General features: G+C 41.0%; 4 protein-coding genes across 6 annotated transcripts in view; 1 reads left to right on the forward strand and 3 right to left on the reverse strand.

Annotated features, from left to right (window-relative positions):
• Positions 1 to 225: 225 nt before the first annotated feature.
• Positions 226 to 6909, reverse strand: LOC135498408 (uncharacterized). 3 transcript variants are annotated; one of them, XM_064788704.1, is made up of 15 exons: positions 6839 to 6909; positions 6542 to 6571; positions 6234 to 6257; positions 5736 to 5810; positions 5545 to 5574; positions 4886 to 4972; positions 4444 to 4476; positions 3967 to 4062; positions 3471 to 3509; positions 3063 to 3143; positions 2886 to 2972; positions 2183 to 2266; positions 1658 to 1675; positions 1233 to 1268; positions 226 to 765 (listed from the first exon to the last, which is right to left on the reverse strand). In XM_064788704.1, exons 1-15 carry the CDS (start codon positions 6879 to 6881, stop codon positions 743 to 745), a joined length of 786 nt encoding a protein of 261 aa, XP_064644774.1. In that variant the 5' UTR covers positions 6882 to 6909; the 3' UTR covers positions 226 to 742. The 3 variants fall into 3 exon arrangements, 2 of the variants coding, with proteins under 2 accessions (XP_064644774.1, XP_064644853.1); XM_064788783.1 differs by lacking the exon at positions 3063 to 3143; XR_010449098.1 differs by lacking the exons at positions 226 to 765; positions 1233 to 1268; positions 1658 to 1675 and having other exon boundaries at positions 2231 to 2266; positions 2500 to 2972.
• Positions 6910 to 8355: 1446 nt separating this feature from the next.
• LOC135498572 (uncharacterized) lies at positions 8356 to 15997 on the reverse strand. The gene is made up of 17 exons (XM_064788912.1): positions 15917 to 15997; positions 15292 to 15522; positions 14860 to 14886; positions 14448 to 14537; positions 14091 to 14111; positions 13793 to 13873; positions 13481 to 13561; positions 13180 to 13200; positions 12615 to 12695; positions 12225 to 12251; positions 11720 to 11797; positions 11414 to 11455; positions 10768 to 10815; positions 10324 to 10392; positions 9804 to 9848; positions 9163 to 9426; positions 8356 to 8776 (listed from the first exon to the last, which is right to left on the reverse strand). Exons 1-17 carry the CDS (start codon positions 15957 to 15959, stop codon positions 8706 to 8708), a joined length of 1320 nt encoding a protein of 439 aa, XP_064644982.1. The 5' UTR covers positions 15960 to 15997; the 3' UTR covers positions 8356 to 8705.
• Positions 15998 to 16645: 648 nt separating this feature from the next.
• LOC135498632 (beta-1,3-galactosyltransferase brn-like) lies at positions 16646 to 18401 on the reverse strand. The gene is made up of 2 exons (XM_064789041.1): positions 18300 to 18401; positions 16646 to 17736 (listed from the first exon to the last, which is right to left on the reverse strand). The coding sequence occupies exon 2, from the start codon at positions 17721 to 17723 to the stop codon at positions 16650 to 16652; it is 1074 nt and encodes a 357-aa protein (XP_064645111.1). The 5' UTR covers positions 17724 to 17736; positions 18300 to 18401; the 3' UTR covers positions 16646 to 16649.
• A 1188-nt stretch (positions 18402 to 19589) lies between these two features.
• The window catches only part of LOC135493031 (tolloid-like protein 1), a 32462-nt gene continuing 30400 nt past the window's right edge, over positions 19590 to 21651 (forward strand). Inside the window, exons 1-2 of the mRNA XM_064779800.1 lie at positions 19590 to 19668; positions 19788 to 20704. Of these exons, the coding sequence (XP_064635870.1) occupies positions 20506 to 20704 (199 nt within the window). The 5' untranslated portion in view covers positions 19590 to 19668; positions 19788 to 20505. The remainder of the gene's footprint in view (positions 19669 to 19787; positions 20705 to 21651) is intronic.

The following is a 21651-nucleotide window of genomic DNA, read 5'->3' on the forward strand; positions in this document are numbered from 1 at the left end:
TTTTATTACAAAAAAAATATATTTGAAATAAATTCGTATGTAAACACATGTAAGCCGTTATTTGTTTTTAATTAGGTGGGTTGCACTTCTTGACACAAGTCACCTGGCTCCTCAAGGTTGGGACAAGCAACCACGGACTCCTCCGAAGCTAAGGGCCCTGTGCTTCACAAGCCGATCACCGTGCATTTGTGTCTTTGTAAATTTAATAAGACAATTTATTCCAGCCATTTCGGATTATATTTATTTTGGTCTCCTCCATTCGAAGTAACAAACATCTATCATAGTCTACCATATAACAAGTCTGGTGGAAAGGATTTCTCGAAAGGACATGACACATGACTTTTCAGTTGATCTAAGGATCAACTGAAAAGTTGATCCTTAGACCACTGAGTCTGGCAAAGTTAGGTTCCTTCTATCTTAGAATGAGTTGATTTTAGGTTACTATATCCAATCACCACAACCCCTGTTTGGAAATCCTTATGGTGGTTGTGGAGGAAGGACATTTTACCATTTGCTCTTGCAATTTTGTTTAAGATCAAGAAAGGTCTTGCTGCATACGATGCAAACAGCTTCACCCTTGACTTTAGTCACTGCTTGGCATGGCATGTGCCCCCTTTTTCTTCTTATTCCTGACGACATTCTTTATCAGGTTGCACATTCTCAATCATTTGGTGTGTTTGTCCATTTCATTTTGCACTTCGATTGATTGGGCACCTTGGCGTTTTTGAATGTCTGAATATTTTTACAACATCATCTTTTTCGTAACTGAAATAAAGATAACCAGTATGATAAAAACACGGCGCTAGTACACTTCGGTCCTGGTGGTCGTCCTCGCCCCTCCCTAACCAAAGAAGGACTTTGCCTCGGGAGTCTAGATGCCAGTTTAATGTATCGAGTATTCAATTACAGCTTGCTCATCCTCCACATGGTCAGTTTTTTGGAACACCAAGTTTTGGCACGGTCTTGGTCTATAGAAGTCTGCGGTTTTAGTTGAGGTTGTAATGTCAGCCAGTTCATTCTAGAAACTTATCTTACATTGGGATGGAAATGCGGCAGAAGATTTCTTTCATGCATGTTTCCAGTAAGACAAACCATCAGGCGCTTGTCTAGAGGTCTGTCAGCTTACAGGATGCATGTGTTTTTTGTGGACCAATTTTTTTATAAGGGTCAAGCTTAACAGGCAATAGACATTTCTGTTCTAATGCCTGAAAAGTAAATGCAAAATAACTTACTCCGGCGCCAGCAATCCCTCCTTGGGATTCTATTATCTGAAAATACGATGGGTGATTACTAATCGCACGGTAAGTCTAATGCCAGACGTGGCGCTTGACCGTAATCGACAGATGAAGACATTGTGGGCCGCAAGCCAAAATCGGGTATCCAATAAGAGCAGATCATGTTTTTTTTCTCGGTTTTTTTTGCATGACGTCGGAGGATTCCGAGGTCCAACGGCAAACTAGCTCACTGCCACCGACAGTTTAAATGTTTTTAGAGCTGGCTGGGCTAAAGGCTACATACGTTTTATCACTGTGGCTATCCACTCCACTATTCAGGGAGGGTTCTAATAAATATTTACAAGCATAATATATTACTCTGACATATACATTACGCTTAACACAATGCCCATGAGAGAATGGGTAGGATTGGGTTTACTCACCAATGCACCTTTTAAAGCCTGTAAAAATGTAGTGAGAGATGTTATAAGCTTTATTACTCTCACTGAAAAGCCATTACTCATTTTCAAATTGGTTTTTGCTCACACTTTACTTGTTCTTTGTTCATGACAAGAAATAAAGGAAAAGAAAACACCCGGTGAATGATATTATTGCCAAACAGCTGAAAGAAATGTTTTATTTGTTAATAGAATTGGGTTTTTTGGGGCATCTCCCATTTGCATTCCATTTGGTACTGTTTTGACCCACCAATCTGAACTTCCAGATACTGTGTAACGTACACTCACAAAGAGCAGTCAGTGGCGACACTGAAACAACTGCCTCCTCATGTTCGTAATGCTATCATCTGGACATCTTATTTCGACCACCGCTTCGGGCTGAGTCTGAGACTGCGTAATCATAAATAGCGACTGCGGCACAAAGGGACACAAGGAGACATACGAAAAGTGTTTGATGTGACCGAATTTCAAAGCATACGAACGCGAGAATCAACTCCCAAGACAACCTACTGATTAGCTTCTCCCTACACCACGGGTTGGTCCTGGCGATCATCGTATCTCTCATCGACATTCTTCTGTCTTGTGCTTTGTTTCCTTCAACGGAAAATGTGTTACATGATTGAATTTCTTTTCTCTCTGTTGTTAATCTGCCGCTCAACTTGGCCGGAGATTCATAGGTGGTGCATGAGGGTTAAAACATCCACAGTTGAAATATACATGTGGTACCTCACAGTGGCGACGTAGTTAACAGAAGACTTTCCTCACGTCTGTATGCATGACATGTATTCATATTTTCTTCAGAAAAAAATCGCCTCGATCTAACTCACAGTGTCACACGGTGGAGTTGTCCGCCTTTGCGTCCAGTCTTCCCGCTGCGTGTGTTAGCGCGGCCGTGGGTTTCAGTACCGGTGCCTCATCGGACTTCTCAGTGTTGTTGGGCAGTTTTCGCAACCCTTACGAACGACGAAGTATGAACGTCTGTGTCATCATGTGCCAATTCAATCCCGCAACACCCGCGAAAGTTTTTGCAAACCCCCCGAAACGCCAACGTGAACGCCTATCCCATTGCCCTAATCACGATGTTGAATAATGGGATAGGTGTTCAGGTTTGTGTTGGGGGCATTGCGAAAACTCACTATTGTCGATAACGCCACTGACATACTTCGTTGCTCGTAACTCTTTGTAAGGCTTGCGAAACCTGCCTATTTCTTACTCAGTGCATTCACACAAGCCTGTTTTGTTTTTAATCGACGTCTACGTTTTTGATCTACTTTCTTCGACCATTGTCTCAACAGCTGTTCTGAATGGGAAAAAAATGTGATAATGTTAGGACAGTCCTCTTTTCATGGGCGACGCTCATACGGAAATAGCGGTTTTAATGTAGACTTACGCCAAATGCCATTGATTTTGCACTGCTCGTTCAGTTTTCTTTTTTCTTCTTCAGAAAGTTGTTGCTTTTTGTCTAGCTTCTCTGTGTATGAAATTGAAGGTTGACATACATGTTGCGTGCAGTTTAACTCCTCTCCCCTCCCTCAAGTGAGCTACTGATTCGTACTGCAGACTAGACATACCGGTCTCGACAGCGGAGGCCCAGGAGTCTCAATGTTATTCATTCATAACGGCAACCGAATTAGTAATCATAAAATGATAGAATAGCCGATTTTTTGCTGATATGACGACTATTCATGATGCCAACCCTGGTTATTGTAACTTGAACAACACTTTATTGCCTCCTCTTCCTTTCTTTCCTGTTCAACATTTCCTTTCCAGTAACTTCCAGAAATGTTATTGAACTAACCTTGTAGTGGCCAGCACATTTTAATTGTCTCTTCTCTCCCTGAAAATATGTGTTAGAATTACAGCACTATAGGAAATACCAAATAAGCCTACTAACATGGATAGTCCCAGGAGATTTTTGTAAAATAGTCATCAGAAAAAATTTGGCCAACACCTCGCATTGAAAAGTTAATTTTGAAGAAAGGCAACGTATTTTCCAATAATAACGATTGGAAACTTAAAGTGTTCATTCTTAAACATCAAATCTATTTATCTGACGGAAATGATACATTGTTCGTGTGAGAACTGTGATATATCAATCTGTCCAACACAAAACTTCTTTCTGTTGTCAGGCACTGGGTTGAAGCATGTAGGGTTGTTCTTTTGCATACCGGTAACGTGATACATTGTACATGTTCTCTTCAATATCTACACCATAAGACACGCGTTTCAAATGTCAGTATATTGAGGGTCAAGAGTGTTTCATCATTCAAGTTTACGATGTCGTATTTACTCACGCTTGACTCGAAAGAAATGCTCTTTACATGGACTTGTCGCTGTCATATTTTTAATATACTCTTTTGTAACGTTGCCGTGGAATTTCATTAAATTCCCTGAAGAGCAAGTTTAACAAAGAATTGTAAGTTTATTTCATCAGTGTTTTAAATCCCTTTATAATATTTTAGCTGAAATGGCCTACTCTTATCGCTTGTATTTCGCCATACATGTACATGTACATACAAGATGCGCCCATTTTTAGGAGAAATGACGTATCCAGGAACAGTTTTGTGACATTCATCGTTGAAATTCTGATAACAGATGTCATGCAAAAGGGATGCAACAGATAAACTTAACGAGAATGAAAAGTGAATCTTGGACAGCAACAGTTCACCTTCCGTGGCCACATTTCGGGCTACATTCTTAGAATTTTCCGTAAAAGGAAGACCTGAGATGAAACTCGAGGCCGACTTCAAATGTTATACAATATGTCTTACTGTAAATATTATTGCATCTGTCTAAGTGCATCGCTGAAAGAAAAATGGAATGTTGACGGAAAATAGACCTATGGAAGATTTCGGGCCTTTTGTTTGGGTGGGGGGGGGGGGGGCTGATTGAGTGCCCCTGCGAGTCCATGAACGAGTACGTACTTTACCTTGTTGTAAAGCAATAAGTTGCGACCGGTCTTATACCGATGTACGTGGTGTTTAGGCTGATGCAAGCATCTGATCGTGGAGCTATATCACATGATTACGCATACTGGTATACCGCGAAGGTATCAGTTGTGACTGCAGAAATCTCACTCGGCCGTATTGGTCTGAAGGAGACGAGATATTTTCGAACTTGCGCTCGCCGAAAAACACTAAATTAGACGTTTTTAGTCAATTGGATACCGATTTTTTTTCGCGAAGTGCTGACTGCTCCGTGGTTTCTTCTTACCAGTGATAACACGTATCAATGCTTCGCATTTAGCCAGGTTAAGCGAATCGACCTCGGTTAAGTCGGGTTTTTCGCTCTCATCCTTCGCTTCATTGGAAAATGAGAGAATTGCAGTTGAGTAGTGTATATTCAAAGAGAATATTCATAATGGCAAGGGATTAATAAAATGTCGAAAATTTGACATACTTTGAAGGCTATAGGCATCAAATGTAGGCCGCTTATCAGTTTCTATATATAATTGAAAGATCCTGCTTAAAATTCACCAACTGATATCGAAAAACGAGTTTTATTCGTAATAACACGTTTTAGTATGAGGCTCAGGCGGGTGTGTGGTTCGAAAATGGGATAAGCCACACTTTCTTGACCGGACACTGAATACCGCAAATACGGTCGGACACGGACAGACTGATATCAGGATCGTTTGGTGAGATTTCCGGAAATAAAATTTCATTAACAATCAAAAGCACTCAGTTTTGTCCACCTCATTACCATGATCACGTCATTAGGAAATGATTTCAATATCAAGGGTGTGATTAAGCTGGAGAAATCAATGCTAGTATGGTATCTTGCCTGCAAGATGGCAACTGCTGGCTGCCGGTTAACCGTTTCATGTACATTATTTCGCTTCAGAGCGCTGAGATCATACACCATTCTCTTACCGATGAGGAACCTGCATCTTTTGAGTCTTTCTGAAAGGAAGTTATGTTATTTATGTCAGATTGTCACTTAATGGACGGGATCTCTGAAGTAGAAATATTTACTATGAAATGATCCTTGAGTCACTTCATCCATATTCATGCATCTTGTCCTTCTGTGTTTTTTCTCTACGTGATAAAAACTCGTTACCTACTATTTCTGTGTTTACATTGCTCGTGCCCTTTCTTCTCATCTTTCGTCATGTTTCTCCCTCCCGTCTTAGCTTTTCCTAAAACAAATTGATATTTGGTCGACAGTATTTAAGAGTGGTGTTCGTCCGTTTACATTTTTTACGTGCGGCCCGCTGGTAATGGTAATCGGTACCAAAACAGCATGGCTGCAGTACAGTAACTATAGCCACACCAGCGCGATGAAACTTGGTATGCATGTCTGCACGTATGTATGTCTGTGTAATCATGTAAAATCGCTTTCAAATTAGTTTCATTGAAGTACACCTATATTACTAAGCTTTTGTGGATCTGTAATTTTTCGAGTGAAAAGTTTCAAAGACAAATTGTCATTAAAGAAAAAATTAAAACCAAAAAACTTCAAAATAATTTTAAAAATTTTAAAAACTTACTCTCTAACTCATTGCTTCGAAACTTCGAAAAATTAGATTAATCCATCAAAAATTATTCATTTCAAAACTTACTCTCTAACTCATTGCAATCTTTTCCTGGAATGAAATAGGTTGGCAAGTAACATGAATTAGATATGTCGTACCTCGCCCAGCAGTGAGTTTTGATTATAGAGTTATTTCGATATCGTCATGTACATGTACTACCTTGCCTGCAAAATGGCAACTGCGATTTCGGTCGTTTCAAACTGGTGGAACAAAAGTTGCCGGTTTGCTGTTTCATTGCTTTCACCAAAGATTTTTCTTTTGTTATTGAGCTTATGAAATTGTTTTCTGATTTGAGTTGAGGTTTGTACTTTAGGAAACCACAAGGATATACTTACGCATCTTCTGCTTGGCTTCAACCAACAGCACTGAAATTAACATGTGGGTGCACTCACTATACATGTACATGTGCAGAGTAGAACTGCTAACTTTTGAAATGCGTGATTAGACGTGTCCGTGCCAGCGGAAACACCGAAACACTTTCAATTTTTTTAAATTTTAAAGAACGGAGTTGGCTACCTTTACTTCGATGGGCATTATCACAAGAGGGATGATACAGTGCCCGGCTTGACTTCAATAAGTTTAAATCAATTTCCATCAAAAACGAACTGGCGCAAGAACGTTTTCTGACTTACCCGCAAACACGATGACCAGTATCAAGAAAAGAACAGTCTGCATCCTCCTCGGTGGTGTCCCTTATCACGACTGAGTCAAGAATTGTGCCAAACCCTGATTAATACCCGTAAAACGAGAATGGTAAACTGTGGTGATGTGCCTCCCAGGCATCCGATCAGTGCTTTTAGTAAAATCGGACATGGGAGCGTTATGCCCACGGTGATGCACCTGTATGGTTATTTTTGTATCTTTTTTTTCTAGACAGATAAACCTCATAAAGTCTGAAACAATATTTGTATCAGTTAATGCTGGGTAGAAGTGGCTTAGGGCAGCATGGAAGCCGGCGGATGGTAGGCCAATTCATCACTTAGTGTAATTTGCATAGGTGACTGGCAAGCAATGATCTTGACATTTCTGTTATTTGATGATGTCACTTAAACACCCATTCAAGTATTAAATGAAATTCATACACACTATACAGGGAAATATGGATTAAGAAATGGGATTGACCGGGTGCCTTTTGAGATACAGCCCTCTGAATTATTATGGGATAACATTTGGTCTTAACGAGAGTATTGTTTTGATATTTGGACACTGCACATCTAGAGACATCATTTGCACAATTCCATATTTGGCAGTGTACCCGTTTTTTTGTGGCCCACCCGATGCACTATTACGTTTTTATTTGACTAAAACCTTGTTAATCCAAGTGGAGCATGGGTCGACAACAAGATCTCTCCACTTCCTCCTGCCATGGGAATTTCTCAAAATCTGTATTAGTCCCCGTCGACATGCATCCATCTCCCAGAAAGATGGTTTTACATGTACTATTAAGGACACCTTCGGGACTGACAAGTGCTGTCCTTAATAGAGAGGTGTCCGGATTAGAGAGGTCAAATTGAATGGAAACAACCACTTTGGGAACAAAAGTAGTGTCCTTAATAGAGAGGTTGTCCTTAATAGAGAGGTGTCCGCTAGGGGAGGTTCCACTGTATTTTGGTTTCTTGCAGAGGTGTTATCCCTGCTCACAACCCCTAACTAGACGTCCTGAACCACACACCTTTCATTGAGCCCAGTAACGTGTCCAAGGGGAGTAGCATGCAACTAACCCGGAGGACCAGCCAAGAGCTCGAGGATACTGTTCTAGTGTGGCTATAGGTTAGCAACGCCCGCTTCGTTCAGAACAATGGTAGTCGGTTTAATGTGACTGCACGGTATCAATCGACGTATCGACAGGGAATGGTACCTCTTAGGATAGAACGTGAACATAACCTAAACACCACGTCTTAGCCCAAAAGGTCCAAGCCCCAACTTAATAACAGGCACCCTAGCTCTTTAAACGGACTTTGCTCTCCCAGATCAAAATGTGCGGCGTCGCTTTGGACAACCATACATGTAGTAGATGCGCGGATTGGACGATCGCCGTCCTCATTGATTACTTTAGGCAATCAAAACTAAACTGTCCTTGTGGTATCACCATCGCCAGGACTACTTGTTTTGACCACTTGTCCAGCAACAAACAGGAAACAACATCCGATTTATCTGTATGGAAGTGCTTTATTTTCAGTCATTAGATATCATCCGACAGCCGCCGCGTGACAGCATTGTGCACACCTCTACATATATATGTCAACCTTACATATCAATGAAAGAAAAAGGAGCTATTTTCAACCCATTCTCTGATACTAGATTTGAATTTTGAAAAGAAAGATCAATTCGGGGCTGTCGCTAAAACATGTTGTTCACATGACAAATATAAAGTCCAATGAAAGGATTTAGCTGTTGCCGACGAAGGAGAGGCACAACAGGAAATGAAGAACGCGTGAGTACGTAGGAGTTTCGATTCTCCCGATTCTTTCCGACGAAGCAGGGGAAGATGTCCTTCATCTATGTGCCTCTCTTCATCTCAGATTTAAGGAACGGGTTCTTCTTAGGTGTAAGGAACGGGTTCTTCTCGGCTGAAAGGTATAAATGACGTTGTCAAATTACAAGGGACGCTGCTTTACAAAGTTTCAACGAGGGTGCGTTACAATGTACAAGGCTACGGGAATATATAGGAAATGAGCTTCGAATATACAACGCTGGTGCATACTTGCAGTCAGATGAGGACTTGCTTTACCTTGAGTCAGTAAAGTATGCTCAATCTTCACAAGTTTTACGCTTTTCTGTGACAACGACAATCGTATACATCTACATGTATTGGCATATCTGTAGTTTTCAAAAGGCTACAAATGTACACTTCTTTGTATTTGGTTCGTCGTTCACTTCAGTTGTTTCCGATGGTTGTGCGCAGCGCCCACACCTTATCTATTTTTAAAACGCCCTCTTGTTTACAACGCCTTACCTTTGCACGCCTTTTGGTAGACAGTGCATATCGGACAGGGGGCGAGCTCTGGACCAGTTTTTGCGCCTGGGATCCTGTACACTTTACAGGCGAGGCATATGTTTGCTTGGGAGATGAACGTTGCTGTATTGCAACGCGAACACTTCAAGCACGCGCTGGCACATGCCTCGCCAGTCGTAATTTTAGTCTTCAAGATACATTTGTTAAACATGGCGTTCGACTTCATCTTTTCTGTAGTGTTCATCTTATACCCGGTGGAGCACACTAAAAGAGAGAAACTGAACTATTATGATGCATACCGGTTCCTTTACAAATCGTATCGACGTACACTTTACATAATATAGGACAGGGTCACATCCTCAAACTAGTTACTGGTTGAAATCAAGCCAATGCACCTCGCACATTAATAAGAGTTACTTTAAGCACACAGTCAAGTCCCCAGAGAAGACTGAAGGAAAGTTGAACAATGCGAGACACACCTTGGAGAATAGCGGCCGATCTCCCTGTCACCGCTTCTTGTTCCATCAATCCTGTTCGAAGATTTTCAAAGAGCCTTTTTGCCAACCCCGAGAGCCTTTTGCACCCCCCCCCCCCCCCCCACACACACACACACCAAAAATCTAACTACTGGCCTGCCTTACTGCGCAAGTTCTTTCTTGGATTCCATGCATGTCTCGTCTTTTGTCCTGTATCAATGGAGAGGTATGAATTAGATGCAACAGTTGAATCGAGCCCGTCTCCGATAGTTCGTTCGGTCATGTACGTCGCCATATAGTTCATCCACTCAAACAGGGAAATTCACCAAACCTGGCGAGTTTCGAAAGGTACGGATGGAACGATAAATTTTGTCGAAATCCTACAAACATTTCGTTCTCACAAATGCAGGCATCTCCCTCTGGGATAATTGAGATTTGATGTTAATAATACTTTCAATTTCTTTTCATTATTATTGGAAAATATGTTACATTTCTTCAAAATAGGAATTTAAATGCTTCGGACTTGCCAAAATTTGGTGATGAACACGTTTAAAAAAGATATCCCACCTCTCCCGGTTCAAGAACTTAATAAAGATGACGAAATGACGATTAAACATCGTTCACTTAGTCCACGATATTCCATGTTCCAAGATGAACGAACCAGAGGATGCAGTAGAAAGCTTACCATAACTACCCTTAGTTGAAGCTCCGCCGTAGGCGCTCTTCGTTCCATAGTTACTCGACGAACGATATCCTGATTAGAAAATACAAAATTGTAATACAGGACGAGCAAATAGCGAAATACATGTATTTAACTATCAAATCCAATAGTCACCTTACATGTATACATGCAATGGGTTTGGGGAAATCGTAAGACCACAATTTTAATCAACTTGTCGTTTTTTGAGAGAAAAGTGTCTACTTTTAGGACTATTAGACCTGACACGACGCATCAAGTCCGGCTCACAAACTGCTGAATCTATAGCACCACGGACCTAATATAAGTACATGTATAATACTCCGTGGTGGAACTCTGAATTCATGTTAGACTCGACATATTTTTATTGGACCACCAATTCAATTTAGACACCAGTGCCTTGGACACCACAACCGGAACGGTTTGACCCACCTCCGTCACTGTTTCTGTTGTAGCTTGAAGACTGAGAGCCGTATGCACCTAGAAACACAAAATTATTCTATTGAGGCATAATTGACGAATTCATGCACAATCTTCACATAAAATGTGGGCGGTCCCCAAACTATGCCCTCGCTTTTGAATGGATGTCACATTACCCATGCTTCACCATACGAATAATCTAGTGAAACTGACACGATGGAATGGATGTCACATTACCCATGCTTTACCATACAAATAATCTAGTGAAACTGACACGATGGAATGGATGTCACATTACCCATGCTTTACCATACGAATAATCTAGTGAAACTGACACGATGGAATGGATGTCAATTTACCCATGCTTTACCGTACGAATAATCTAGTGAAACTGACCCGATTGTAATGAATGGATGTCACATTACCCATGCTTTACCATACAAATAATCTAGTGAAACTGACACGATGGAATGGATGTCACATTACCATATACTTTTGTTAATAGGAAAACTGACACGGACCGCAGTTTAATCACTGAAAGTTTTCAATGACATCATTTAAAAATCCCTTTGAAAAACGAGGGTGTGATAGAAATGCGCAATGTTCGTGCTGTGCCCTTCGTGACTGTATGTACTTGATGTACTTGAAAACTGATCACCTTGGCTGTTGCTGGTTCCACCTTCTTGACTCCGCTGACTCGCTTTATGAAACAATAAAACCAAAATATTAGAAGACTAAGTTTACTAAGTTGACCTAGTCAAATTAGTGCAGAATACATGTATGCCTCCGTTTAAGAGCCTTGATACATGTACATGTGCCCTTGATAAATATGCCGCATTGCACAAATGAGCGTGGTCGACCCCTCGTTTCATCGACCACAGCAGACTCCAGGGAGCATACAATGACTATCCCTGATCAGATGTTTTTGAGTCGATAATGTACCAGAACATGTGCCTGGGCTTACCATGTAGAATTCGTGGACACTCCCTTTCCAACCGATTATACTTCGCTGGGACACGTTTTCTTTGGGCTCTCGCTTTTGCTGTAAAAGTATATGCAGTGATAGAACAGTGAGAAAGAAGTCGCCGTTTCATATTCTGCCTAACAAGAATCAGTGACAGAGGCCAACGAAACCCAGGATTCAAATTTGTAGAATATAGGCACTGGCGAAGGATCCCAGGGCAAATGATCGACTTACATGTATTGGCTGCAAATATGCCACGAAGTTGAGGAAACATGACACAATCCGACCGAGATGGCTCATTTCAAGCTACGTATAAAGCCAGAAATTACCGCCAAAGATCAAACGTTAATAAAGCTACATGTCGTACAAAGCCACGTTATACATGTATACATGTACTTTGAAAATATATAACGTGAAGTGCCGTTAGCTTTGAGATAACTTCTTGTTTTAATAGCATAATTGTGTAACTGAGGTATTAGGGCACATCGTTTCTTATGATGGTTACCAATTATTTTGCACGTCACCCGATTACCTGCAATGATAAATATTAGCACCTTTAGCTTTGGACACTATACGCATATCCTTTTCTTCTTGGGTTAAAGAAAAAAGACTACTGGTAGGAGCAATAATCCTTTTTTGCAGGGGCTATAAAATCAAGTCCTTATAAGTCTATTGTAACGGTGATATAGAGCATCCTCATCAAGCTTCAACTCAGTACCTATTGCGGGATTCTGTAAATTGTTAACGTTCCACAAATATCTCGATAGTAATCGGCAATGCACCATATGCGAACTACTAACAAATGTTCGAGTCAACAATATAGTCTTGTAGGTGTGCATCTACATCTTCATTCCAGTAAAATGGTGAAAGACTCGCCGAGCGAAAGGATACTTACGCTCATTGAACAGTTTCTTGCACATTGGAATGATCTGTCTATCCTCTTCGGTTAAGGGAATGTGCTGTTGGTAATTCCTTTCTGCAGTGTTTTAAGATATATAATGGTTCACCATGAGTTTGGTCGAAAATGAATAAAGACTACTCTCGGCTTTTTCATTCATGGTATGAGTATTCCCAGAAAAATTTTAAGCTTTAAAAAACATTTAACGATTTTTTGAGCCAACACAGATATGCACCCCGTGGATATTTTTCAGCGAAGTAAAAAACCATAAAGAGGTTTTTCATTTCACGGAAAACCTCTGCGGGGCGCATATTTTTGTTGGCCGTAAGAGCTCAAAACCTTTATTTTTCAGAGTGTACATGTACTGCATCAGGGAGTGATCAACGACGCAAAACACCGATAGCTCGGCATGAAGTTTGCAGGTTAAAACACATTTCGTGTTCCACTTTTTTAGTGCAACAAATACAAAATCTAGAAGACTTTTCTTGAAAATCTGGCAATTTTACTGTCAAAATATTCTAAAGGTGGCGCTGTCCAACACAGTATATAAGAATTCACTTACGCAACTTCAAGCAGCTTCGAACTGTGAAAATAAAATTGATGTGACATTACACACTTTGATTTTCCTTTGAATGTTATTTTAGATCGATTTATGAATTAACATCCCCATCGATGTGTCGAAAAGGCGATTTCAGGCCATATTAACCTGCCAAGGGTGAACAACAGTTTTATCTGCATCCTGTGATACTCCATCCTGAACTTCAGGCCAACACTCGGCACTAACGACCGAGCTTATCCACCTTAACGTGCGAGGGGGTGTACGACTGACTCTGGCTTTTCGAGGATGGTGATACTCAACTTACCTTGTTCTCGCGTAAACTTTCCTCCTTGTGTAGGCCTATGATGTCCGTGTCCGTGTCTATGCCTAGACAACATCGATTGTACTGAAAACAAATTACAAAAATGAGAAGGCGTACCGTAAGTGAAATACTAGTTAGAATTAGAATAAATTAAGATGCCGAACAACTCATCAGCCCATAACTCGCTTTGACCTCAGAGTAACCAACCCAAAGCCTTTAGGTTAGTTACTCTAAGCTTTGACTGTGACCATAAACCAAATAACTGCGTCTCATAGAGCACTTGTTGAGTCAAGCATGGTGAAATAAACTACCTACCTTTTGTTACGATATCTCGGCATTTTGGCTTCAACTTCAGGTCAAGGTCTGCTATCGTTTGCCCACTTTCGAGCTTCTTTGCTGGAAGGCAAGAAAAACTGGCACATTTACACGTACATGTAGTTACTGTATAGTTGGGTTTATTTCGGTGTTTGGTCTTGATACGTACATGTAGTCTACCAAATTTAGCAGCGGCATACTACAGCTGGAAAAATTAATTCTGATATCAAGGTAATGCTGTGAGTGGTAAAGCCAATTTAGTAAATCATTCCACGATGTATAGGTCTATCATACTTACCTATATTCTTGCATCGTTCATCTGTTAATAAGAGAAATATTTTAGCCAGACGTTCTAGAGACATGTTCTCATGATTATTGTGTTTGATGAAGACATGAAGTGTAAACAACAAACGCCCCACAGCAAAATGCTTCTTGCAGAAGACACATAATACTCAAGAAATATCGAATATGGAATGGGTAAATATTTCTGATATTTTGATTCTTTTTCTGCTCAAAATGAAGAGACATCATCATGTCCGAAATAACATGTAGGTCTTTTTTTCACTTTTTTTCCTTTAAATATACTACATGATCATGTCGTTTCCAGAGATAGCGCTGTATTGAATCAGATAAAAAAAGTGCATTTCTGACTTACAATCTACAAGTAACAACATATTTGCACATTGTGAACCGCTAAGGGTAGCTTCTTCTTCGTCAGTCAGGGAACCATAACTCATCTTCTTCACTGAAAGCAATGTTATAATAGGATCAATAATAATGTCCCATGCAGGTATCTCAGCCGGCCAGTACATCTGCCCAAAAGTGCCGACAACCTTTTCCGTGCATCACACCGACGACCCCGCAATCAGACCGACCGACCCAACTGAAAATCAGTCATGTCAGTTGAGTTAAAACACTGGCAATTTTCAAATGTAGCTCTTTTGCTTATTTTAATCTTTACTTTCCTTCAGTGACAATTGAACGGCGGCGCATTCTGAGAAACAGCGTGCTCATCTCATGCATTAAGGCATTTCTTACTATATGAATACGAGTATATAAATGCTTACGTCGCAGTGCGTGGCATTTCTTGGCAGCTGAAATTGAACAAAAAAATAAAATAAAATAATAATAATATTTATTAAATTAGAGTGCTACAATAACGAATAAAATCACCATTAAAAAAAACTATCATCATTTCCTACCAACATCAGACGTTTTCACAAGATTTAAGAAAAAAGGAGTTTCATCCGGCATTTCCTGGGTATTTGGTCTGGCTCTTTGTAAATTTCTTGTGATTCTAGTCCAACAAAATGGCTCGCAAGACTGAGTAAATAACATAAGTAAAGTTACTGTCAAAACCAAGAGAGGGGTTGCGAAAGCATCTCTTGTCTTTATACCTAAAGTCATCGAAAGGAAAAACCGAAACCAGACCAGTGAACACGAGTTGTGACTAGCGAATGTGAAAATACATCGAGGAACAATAAAAATATGTCCTTTACCTGCAACAATGGCATTTCTGTTGACCCGGTGATGGTGCCTGCGTGTGGACCCGCTGCTTCCGTGCCCGTTGTTTCCGTAGCTACTCCCACTGCTGCCGTACGCACTGCGGCTGTTGGTGCTGCCGTACGCACCATTGCTCTGGCTGCCGCCGTACGCACTACTGCCCTGGCTGTTCCCGTAAGCCTTGTTTCCATAGCCACCTCCGCCGTAAAAGGCTTCAGTGTACATCACTGTCAACAGATCATGAAAATATGAGAAAAACTGCATGTGTTTGCTTGCGTTAATCCACTCGGCAGGCTTCTCGTGTCTTAATTTATGCTCGGAAATGGTCACGATTCGACCCACCACTTGAGTATACAACAATATTCTTGCTATAAAAAAGGCATTTCAAATCTTGACCGGGCAGGCTACATGTAGCTGTTGATGCTCAATGGACCACAGTGCCGTTGTAATTTTGGTTTCGAACCTCAGGCGGATGATGTTGCAAGGACGTCGGGCATGATTTTTACATCATTTCATTATCATTTTTCGTGTCATTTCGTCAGTTAATGTTTCCAGCGAAATCTTTTGACGTTGAAAGATATTCATGTTAAACTGGTGATACTTCAGATGCGTTGTACAAACCTGAAACTGCGGCGACAATCAGAAAAATCAAGCTTCTCATCATTGGCTTGTTTCTTGAAGAATGGAAGATCTCAACGCGTGGTCCACTCAATATAACATTTCATTCGTTGATTCGGTAACAATAAACTTTAATGGCTTTTACAGGAATGGCTAAAGGTGCAGTACGTTGCTAATTGGAAACTAGAGACTAAAAGTTTTCCAATTTGCCTCTGACACAATATGCGATGATGTACGTATCAAAGTATGCATTCAGATCGAGTAACTAGCTTCCCATGGTCCATATTACCCCACACTGCCCGACTAGTACAATTGTGAAAGTGCCATAAGGAATAAAGTAACACGTGGCATCATGCTTGAAGGTCGCTCCGCTTCATGTATTACATTTCAGTCGAGTGAGTGGTTGGCCAGGTGGCTTGTTGCCTGAGGTACTTGATTTTTTTCGCGTAAATCAAGTCTTAAAGATAATTTTGTACCATCCTGTAAGAGTAACCTCTCTCATCAAGGGTTATGGACACAACAAAGGCTGATGCCTAATACGAAATGATTTTCCAAATATCTGCTTGGCAAGGTCGGTTCTTGATTTGAAGTTCAAATCAGTCGCAGTTACAAGTTGACGCTAAAAGTTCCATGAAATAAACACCTTTATTTAATAAAACATTTGCTGCATAAAAAATTTGGTAAAACTACGTGTATACAGATTGTCATACCAAAAACGGAAGACCGAGAAAAAAGTCTAGATCATCCTCGACCTCCACCAGACGTCTCTGAGTTCATTTCCATCGCTGTAACCATGCGAGGCAATCATGCGGCGATTGTACATCGGGTAAACTTTAGAAAGAAAGTAGAACTCGCTATGGTGCACTGGTGTCACTAGTAATTTCCAAGCAACTATCCCGAGGAAGACATCATCAAACCGCAGGTATTTTGTGTATCGAAAACCAATGTCAAAATCGACGGCCACGTCCATTGACACTACGTAGGCGCCTGCAGTTGGGTATGAAGGGTAGAAGAAAAATGGATACTCCTCACGGGAAATGTACCATTTACTGTACGGGTTTCTTTTTGGCAAGGAGGTTGTGAACACATACCCTGCTAGGAACCTTTTCTTGTCTCCAATACTTAATAAATATTCTACGAGACTTTGTATAGACACGTAGTAATCGTCGTCCACAAAAAAGATGAATTTGGCATTTCTGCAATGAATGGTGGCCCACCTAAACCCCATCATTGTTTTCAAAGTATTATTGAAGTACTGATCATGAAAGTCATCTTGCAGTAGATCACCGTATAGTTGGTTTTCTGCAATAACTTTATTCTGTAGGTGCTTTCCGTCTAAAGGTCGGACTCCAAGGAGAAAGACGCTGCGGAGTTCTCTTCCCTGTACCACACCTCGCCCACCCCATGTTTCCCGAATAGCCATCCTGTTTTCGAAATGTTCTATGGAAGACTTGATCACCGCCAACAAAAACACGTCTTCGTTTTCGTCGTCATGACACCTTTCACTGTTTTCTATGACATGGGAGAAAGAGTATGCATTGATCGGTTTTACATCGATCTCTCTATGTTGTTTCACTGCTTTAACGACACTAACCAAATCGATGTTCAGGGGGTATTTGAATTGGCTGAACGATGTCCCCATTAGAATATCAAATACTCCAAAATGGATTAGCAACAATATTCCAAGCGTAGTTACAATGAGTGCACGGTACACTTTCTGTCTGCTTCTGGGCCGTAGCTCAATGCATATGTGTGTTCTCCTAGTGCATCGGTGACAGTACCGCTTGATGAGTCTTGCAATGCAAATCATTTTATTTGGTATCCTGCAAAGAATGAGAATGATTTACTTTAATAACCTAGTTTATTGCTAATTTTTTCAGAAAGTACATGTACAATATTTTATCATTGACTACAGGTCAGCCTATAGCGATGCGCATAGGCGTACCAGGCAGGGTTTCTAGTACACTCCGGATGCAGTGGATCGGCCTCGTCCCTCACCCTAACCCATAAGGTGATCCAATTAGGATGACGTAATGGACTGCCCCATGAGTCCAGATGGAGGATCACACACCACGGGTCTTCACGGTAAAATTCGGAAGATATATCTTTTCCTGGTCAATTTTAAAGATTTTTCCTGGAAGGGGATCGCCACTCCACAGCACCCTAAAAATATGGCTCCGCCTTTGAATACCCTCTATGGATGCAGCAGCGTTTTTTTTTTGCTGAGCATTGCACAGTATGGCAACGTGCACACTGCAGTCGATCGGTGTAGGCATATGCATGCTAAGAGACAGTTCGGGATATCTCAGTAGACCTGTATCCCGACGAGATTTTTCAAGAGATGGAGGGAGCATACAGATTGTACTGGTACTCCTAGACAACTTACCTTTATGTCATATATGATGGCCGTCTAGATCCCTTAAGGATAGTGGACATAAATTCGTTTAAACTGACCCAGGAGGAAAACACCAATGCAGCACATTCAATATCAAGCAGCTCCGTTATATGATCGACCAATGATATACACAGGCCCACATGATCAATATTCTTTTGTTATGATGGTACAGAATGCAAACACATGCTTTGAATACGGGCAGTTAGCTGAGCTGTAGGACATGACGGCTTATTTGTCATTTGCCGATGATATACGTATACCAATTCTACACCATGCTATAAAATGAGGCAAATACCTAGGTTTTGGCGCAAGAAAGACGAATGGCGATGACTGAAAGAAGAAAAGCGCTTTAAAACTATTAAGCAACATGAGATGTTGCATTTAATTATCGCACCGCGTTTCTCCTTGCTCGATCATTCTGAACCAGCTATGAATAATGAGACCAGTTTTGCGTTGCATGTATAGACGGCGATATCTGTTTAGTTTGTCGGTCATGATATTGTTATTTCACTAAGAAATTTGTTTAAAACATTTAACTACAATTCTTTAATTCAAGCTCATGCATTTATAGTGATGATGATTGATGCTGAGTATCGTTTAGCTAGGTCTATAGCCTACAGTAGATAAATATTACAATGTTCAATTATCACAAGGCGAACAGCCACAGAACTTTTACGATACATCTCAAATCCCAAATTCACGGATCACAGCTTGTGGAGTAGATGGTAGGCACTTCCCTGTGATTACTCTCGGGTCAAAGCTGTAACATAAGATCTGACGTTCCCGGTTCCTTCATGTCCGGGGGTAAAAGTTTGGACTTTATCACTCTAATCCCCTACGAACACCTCAAAGAATATGAGAAATGGCCGGAAAGTTTCAAAAACGCTTCTGATCATTCTCATTCGCGTCGAAACGGGCACTATTATCTGAGAAATCAACTCCAAATATAGTCTTTTGTGTCTACCCAAAAGTCTAAAGTGATATTATCCACGACTTCTAACTTTGATTTGTGGTCAGATTGTGTTTAATAGGGGCGGAGCACGTGTGCTTATCTGCAAACATTTCCTTGAAAAGCGTCAATTACTATGCATTGTGCTCGTTGTGAAATAATAAGCTCGAACAGTGTAAACACTCAGGCCTACCGGAATAGTATACGGACTTGACTTGCACAGGCCTAGCATAAGTCTCTGATGGGTATAAGACCACTGTTTTGTACATTTTTACCCCGGAATTTTATCAGCTCCGGAGCATGGTTCATTCATTCTGACACACCCTTTGTATGACGCAGTGTCAATTATACATTGTGACCTAGAAGGATGGCCTCGTGAAAATAGCTTATTTCTGCTGCTGTAATTGCATGGTGAGTGTATTATATTCAGAATCTTTAGATGATATTTTCAGCGCCTCATCACCAGCATTCTCCAAAATTCATAAGATCACAACATTCGTAGTAACTCCAGTCTTTAATGTTTCTTTCAGTTGATGTGGTCATTGAGGCATTTCCTTATGCATATGCTACGATAATCATAAACATTTTCATATATGATATGCCCAACTAAGGTCAAACAACGATATACTTATAAGCCCTATATACAGCTCGGCACATAAGTCATCAAAAGTGAAATAACTGTCTTGTCTTTTGTTGAAGACGGAAGTCTTTTGTTGAAGACGGAAACGGGACTGTTTTGATAGCTTGTCAAATACAAGAGGAATACAATAACGGAACAATTTAGAGACCGGGCAGTGCCTGCGGAAAATGAAAATGCCAGTGTCCTCAAGACCAGTGCCGACACTCAACTCCCATTCATGCTCATGAAGTGGCCAGTGCCCGATTCCTTCCTCAAGCACGCCGCTCATTGGTCGCCCGTGCGCCGTCGTTGACACTTGGCTCATCGAGCACCTAGCTGCAGTCAGACGCACTGCTCCGTGGCGGCTGAACCTGTGATATATGTATTCAAACGTGCTGTTATACACAGACCCACCTGGTAATTCCGATATTCACCCTGCAATCATGGTATCGCATGGACGCAGTACGTGCTGATTGCCTTTACCCATCTTTACTGGAATACAGCGTCCCACCAGGAAAATGCAAAGTCTTTAGTGCCGAGTTGGAAATTGTTCGCAAGAGTTTCTAATTTTCTCATTGGAAGGCCAAGGCTTCTTCGTACAGTAGTCCTGTCGATTCAAGACTACCACAATGGCTGGGAGATGCAAAACGATGAGTGTAATAGAATCAAAATTAATAGCTCACAACACACTGCGGAGTCTGGTGTTATTTTGTGTTATATTCTCAGCAAATTGTGGACCACCAGAGACCTTCACGTATGATGGGCAAGTCCAAGATGGACACCCGTTAAAAACATCCACAGATCTCTTCATGGACCCCTGCAAAGCTGGTAAGTCCCTTTTTACTCGATTTTTACTGTAAACTAGACTACAGAGTACATGTGCCCTTTTTTAAATCTTGGTTGGAGTATTCTTTTTCTGCTTTAAAGTAGGCCAGGGTACTCCCTTTTCACTTTCAACGACTCCTTTTCTTCTTCAAACTGAGCTCGAGATTCTTTTTTTGCTTTCAACTAGGCCAGAGTAAAATGTCCTGCATTTACTCGACAAGGCATGTCATCCTGGCGGCGCTTTACAACTACTTGTACTGAATAATTCAATGACCGCTTTTTCAGTTCAAGTTAAGTGGCAGAAATACAATTCCCTAAGTGTCCATCCATCCATCCATCCACGAGTCTGTAGCCGACTTCCATGAGTTTACAATACATTCTCAGTCCAGGAACATCGTCAGCCTAAATGATCTCTCCCAATCTACATATTGGTACCCATACATTCTCAGTCCAGGAACATCGTCAGCCAAAATGATCTCTCCCAATCTACATACTGGGTACCCATACATTCTCAGTCCAGGCCCATCGTCAGCCAAAATGATCTCTCCCAATCTACATTATTGGTACCCATACATTCTCAGTCCAGGAACATCGTCAGCCAAAATGATCTCTCCCAATCTACATACTGGTACCCATACATTCTCAGTCCAGGCACATCGTCAGCCAAAATGATCTCTCCCAATCTACATACTGGTACCCATACATTCTCAGTCCAGGCACATCGTTAGCCGAAATGATCTCTCCCAATCTACATACTGGTACCCATACATTCTCAGTCCAGGCCCATCGTCATTCAAAATGATCTCTCCCAATCTACATACTGGTACCCATACATTCTCAGTCCAGGCCCATCGTCATTCAAAATGATCTCTCCCAATCTACATACTGGTACCCATACATTCTCAGTCCAGGCACATCGTTATTCAAAATGATCTCTCCCAATCTACATA

The sequence above is a fragment of the Lineus longissimus genome, chromosome 1 (assembly GCF_910592395.1).
Source record: "Lineus longissimus chromosome 1, tnLinLong1.2, whole genome shotgun sequence".
Lineage (NCBI taxonomy): Eukaryota > Metazoa > Nemertea > Pilidiophora > Heteronemertea > Lineidae > Lineus > Lineus longissimus.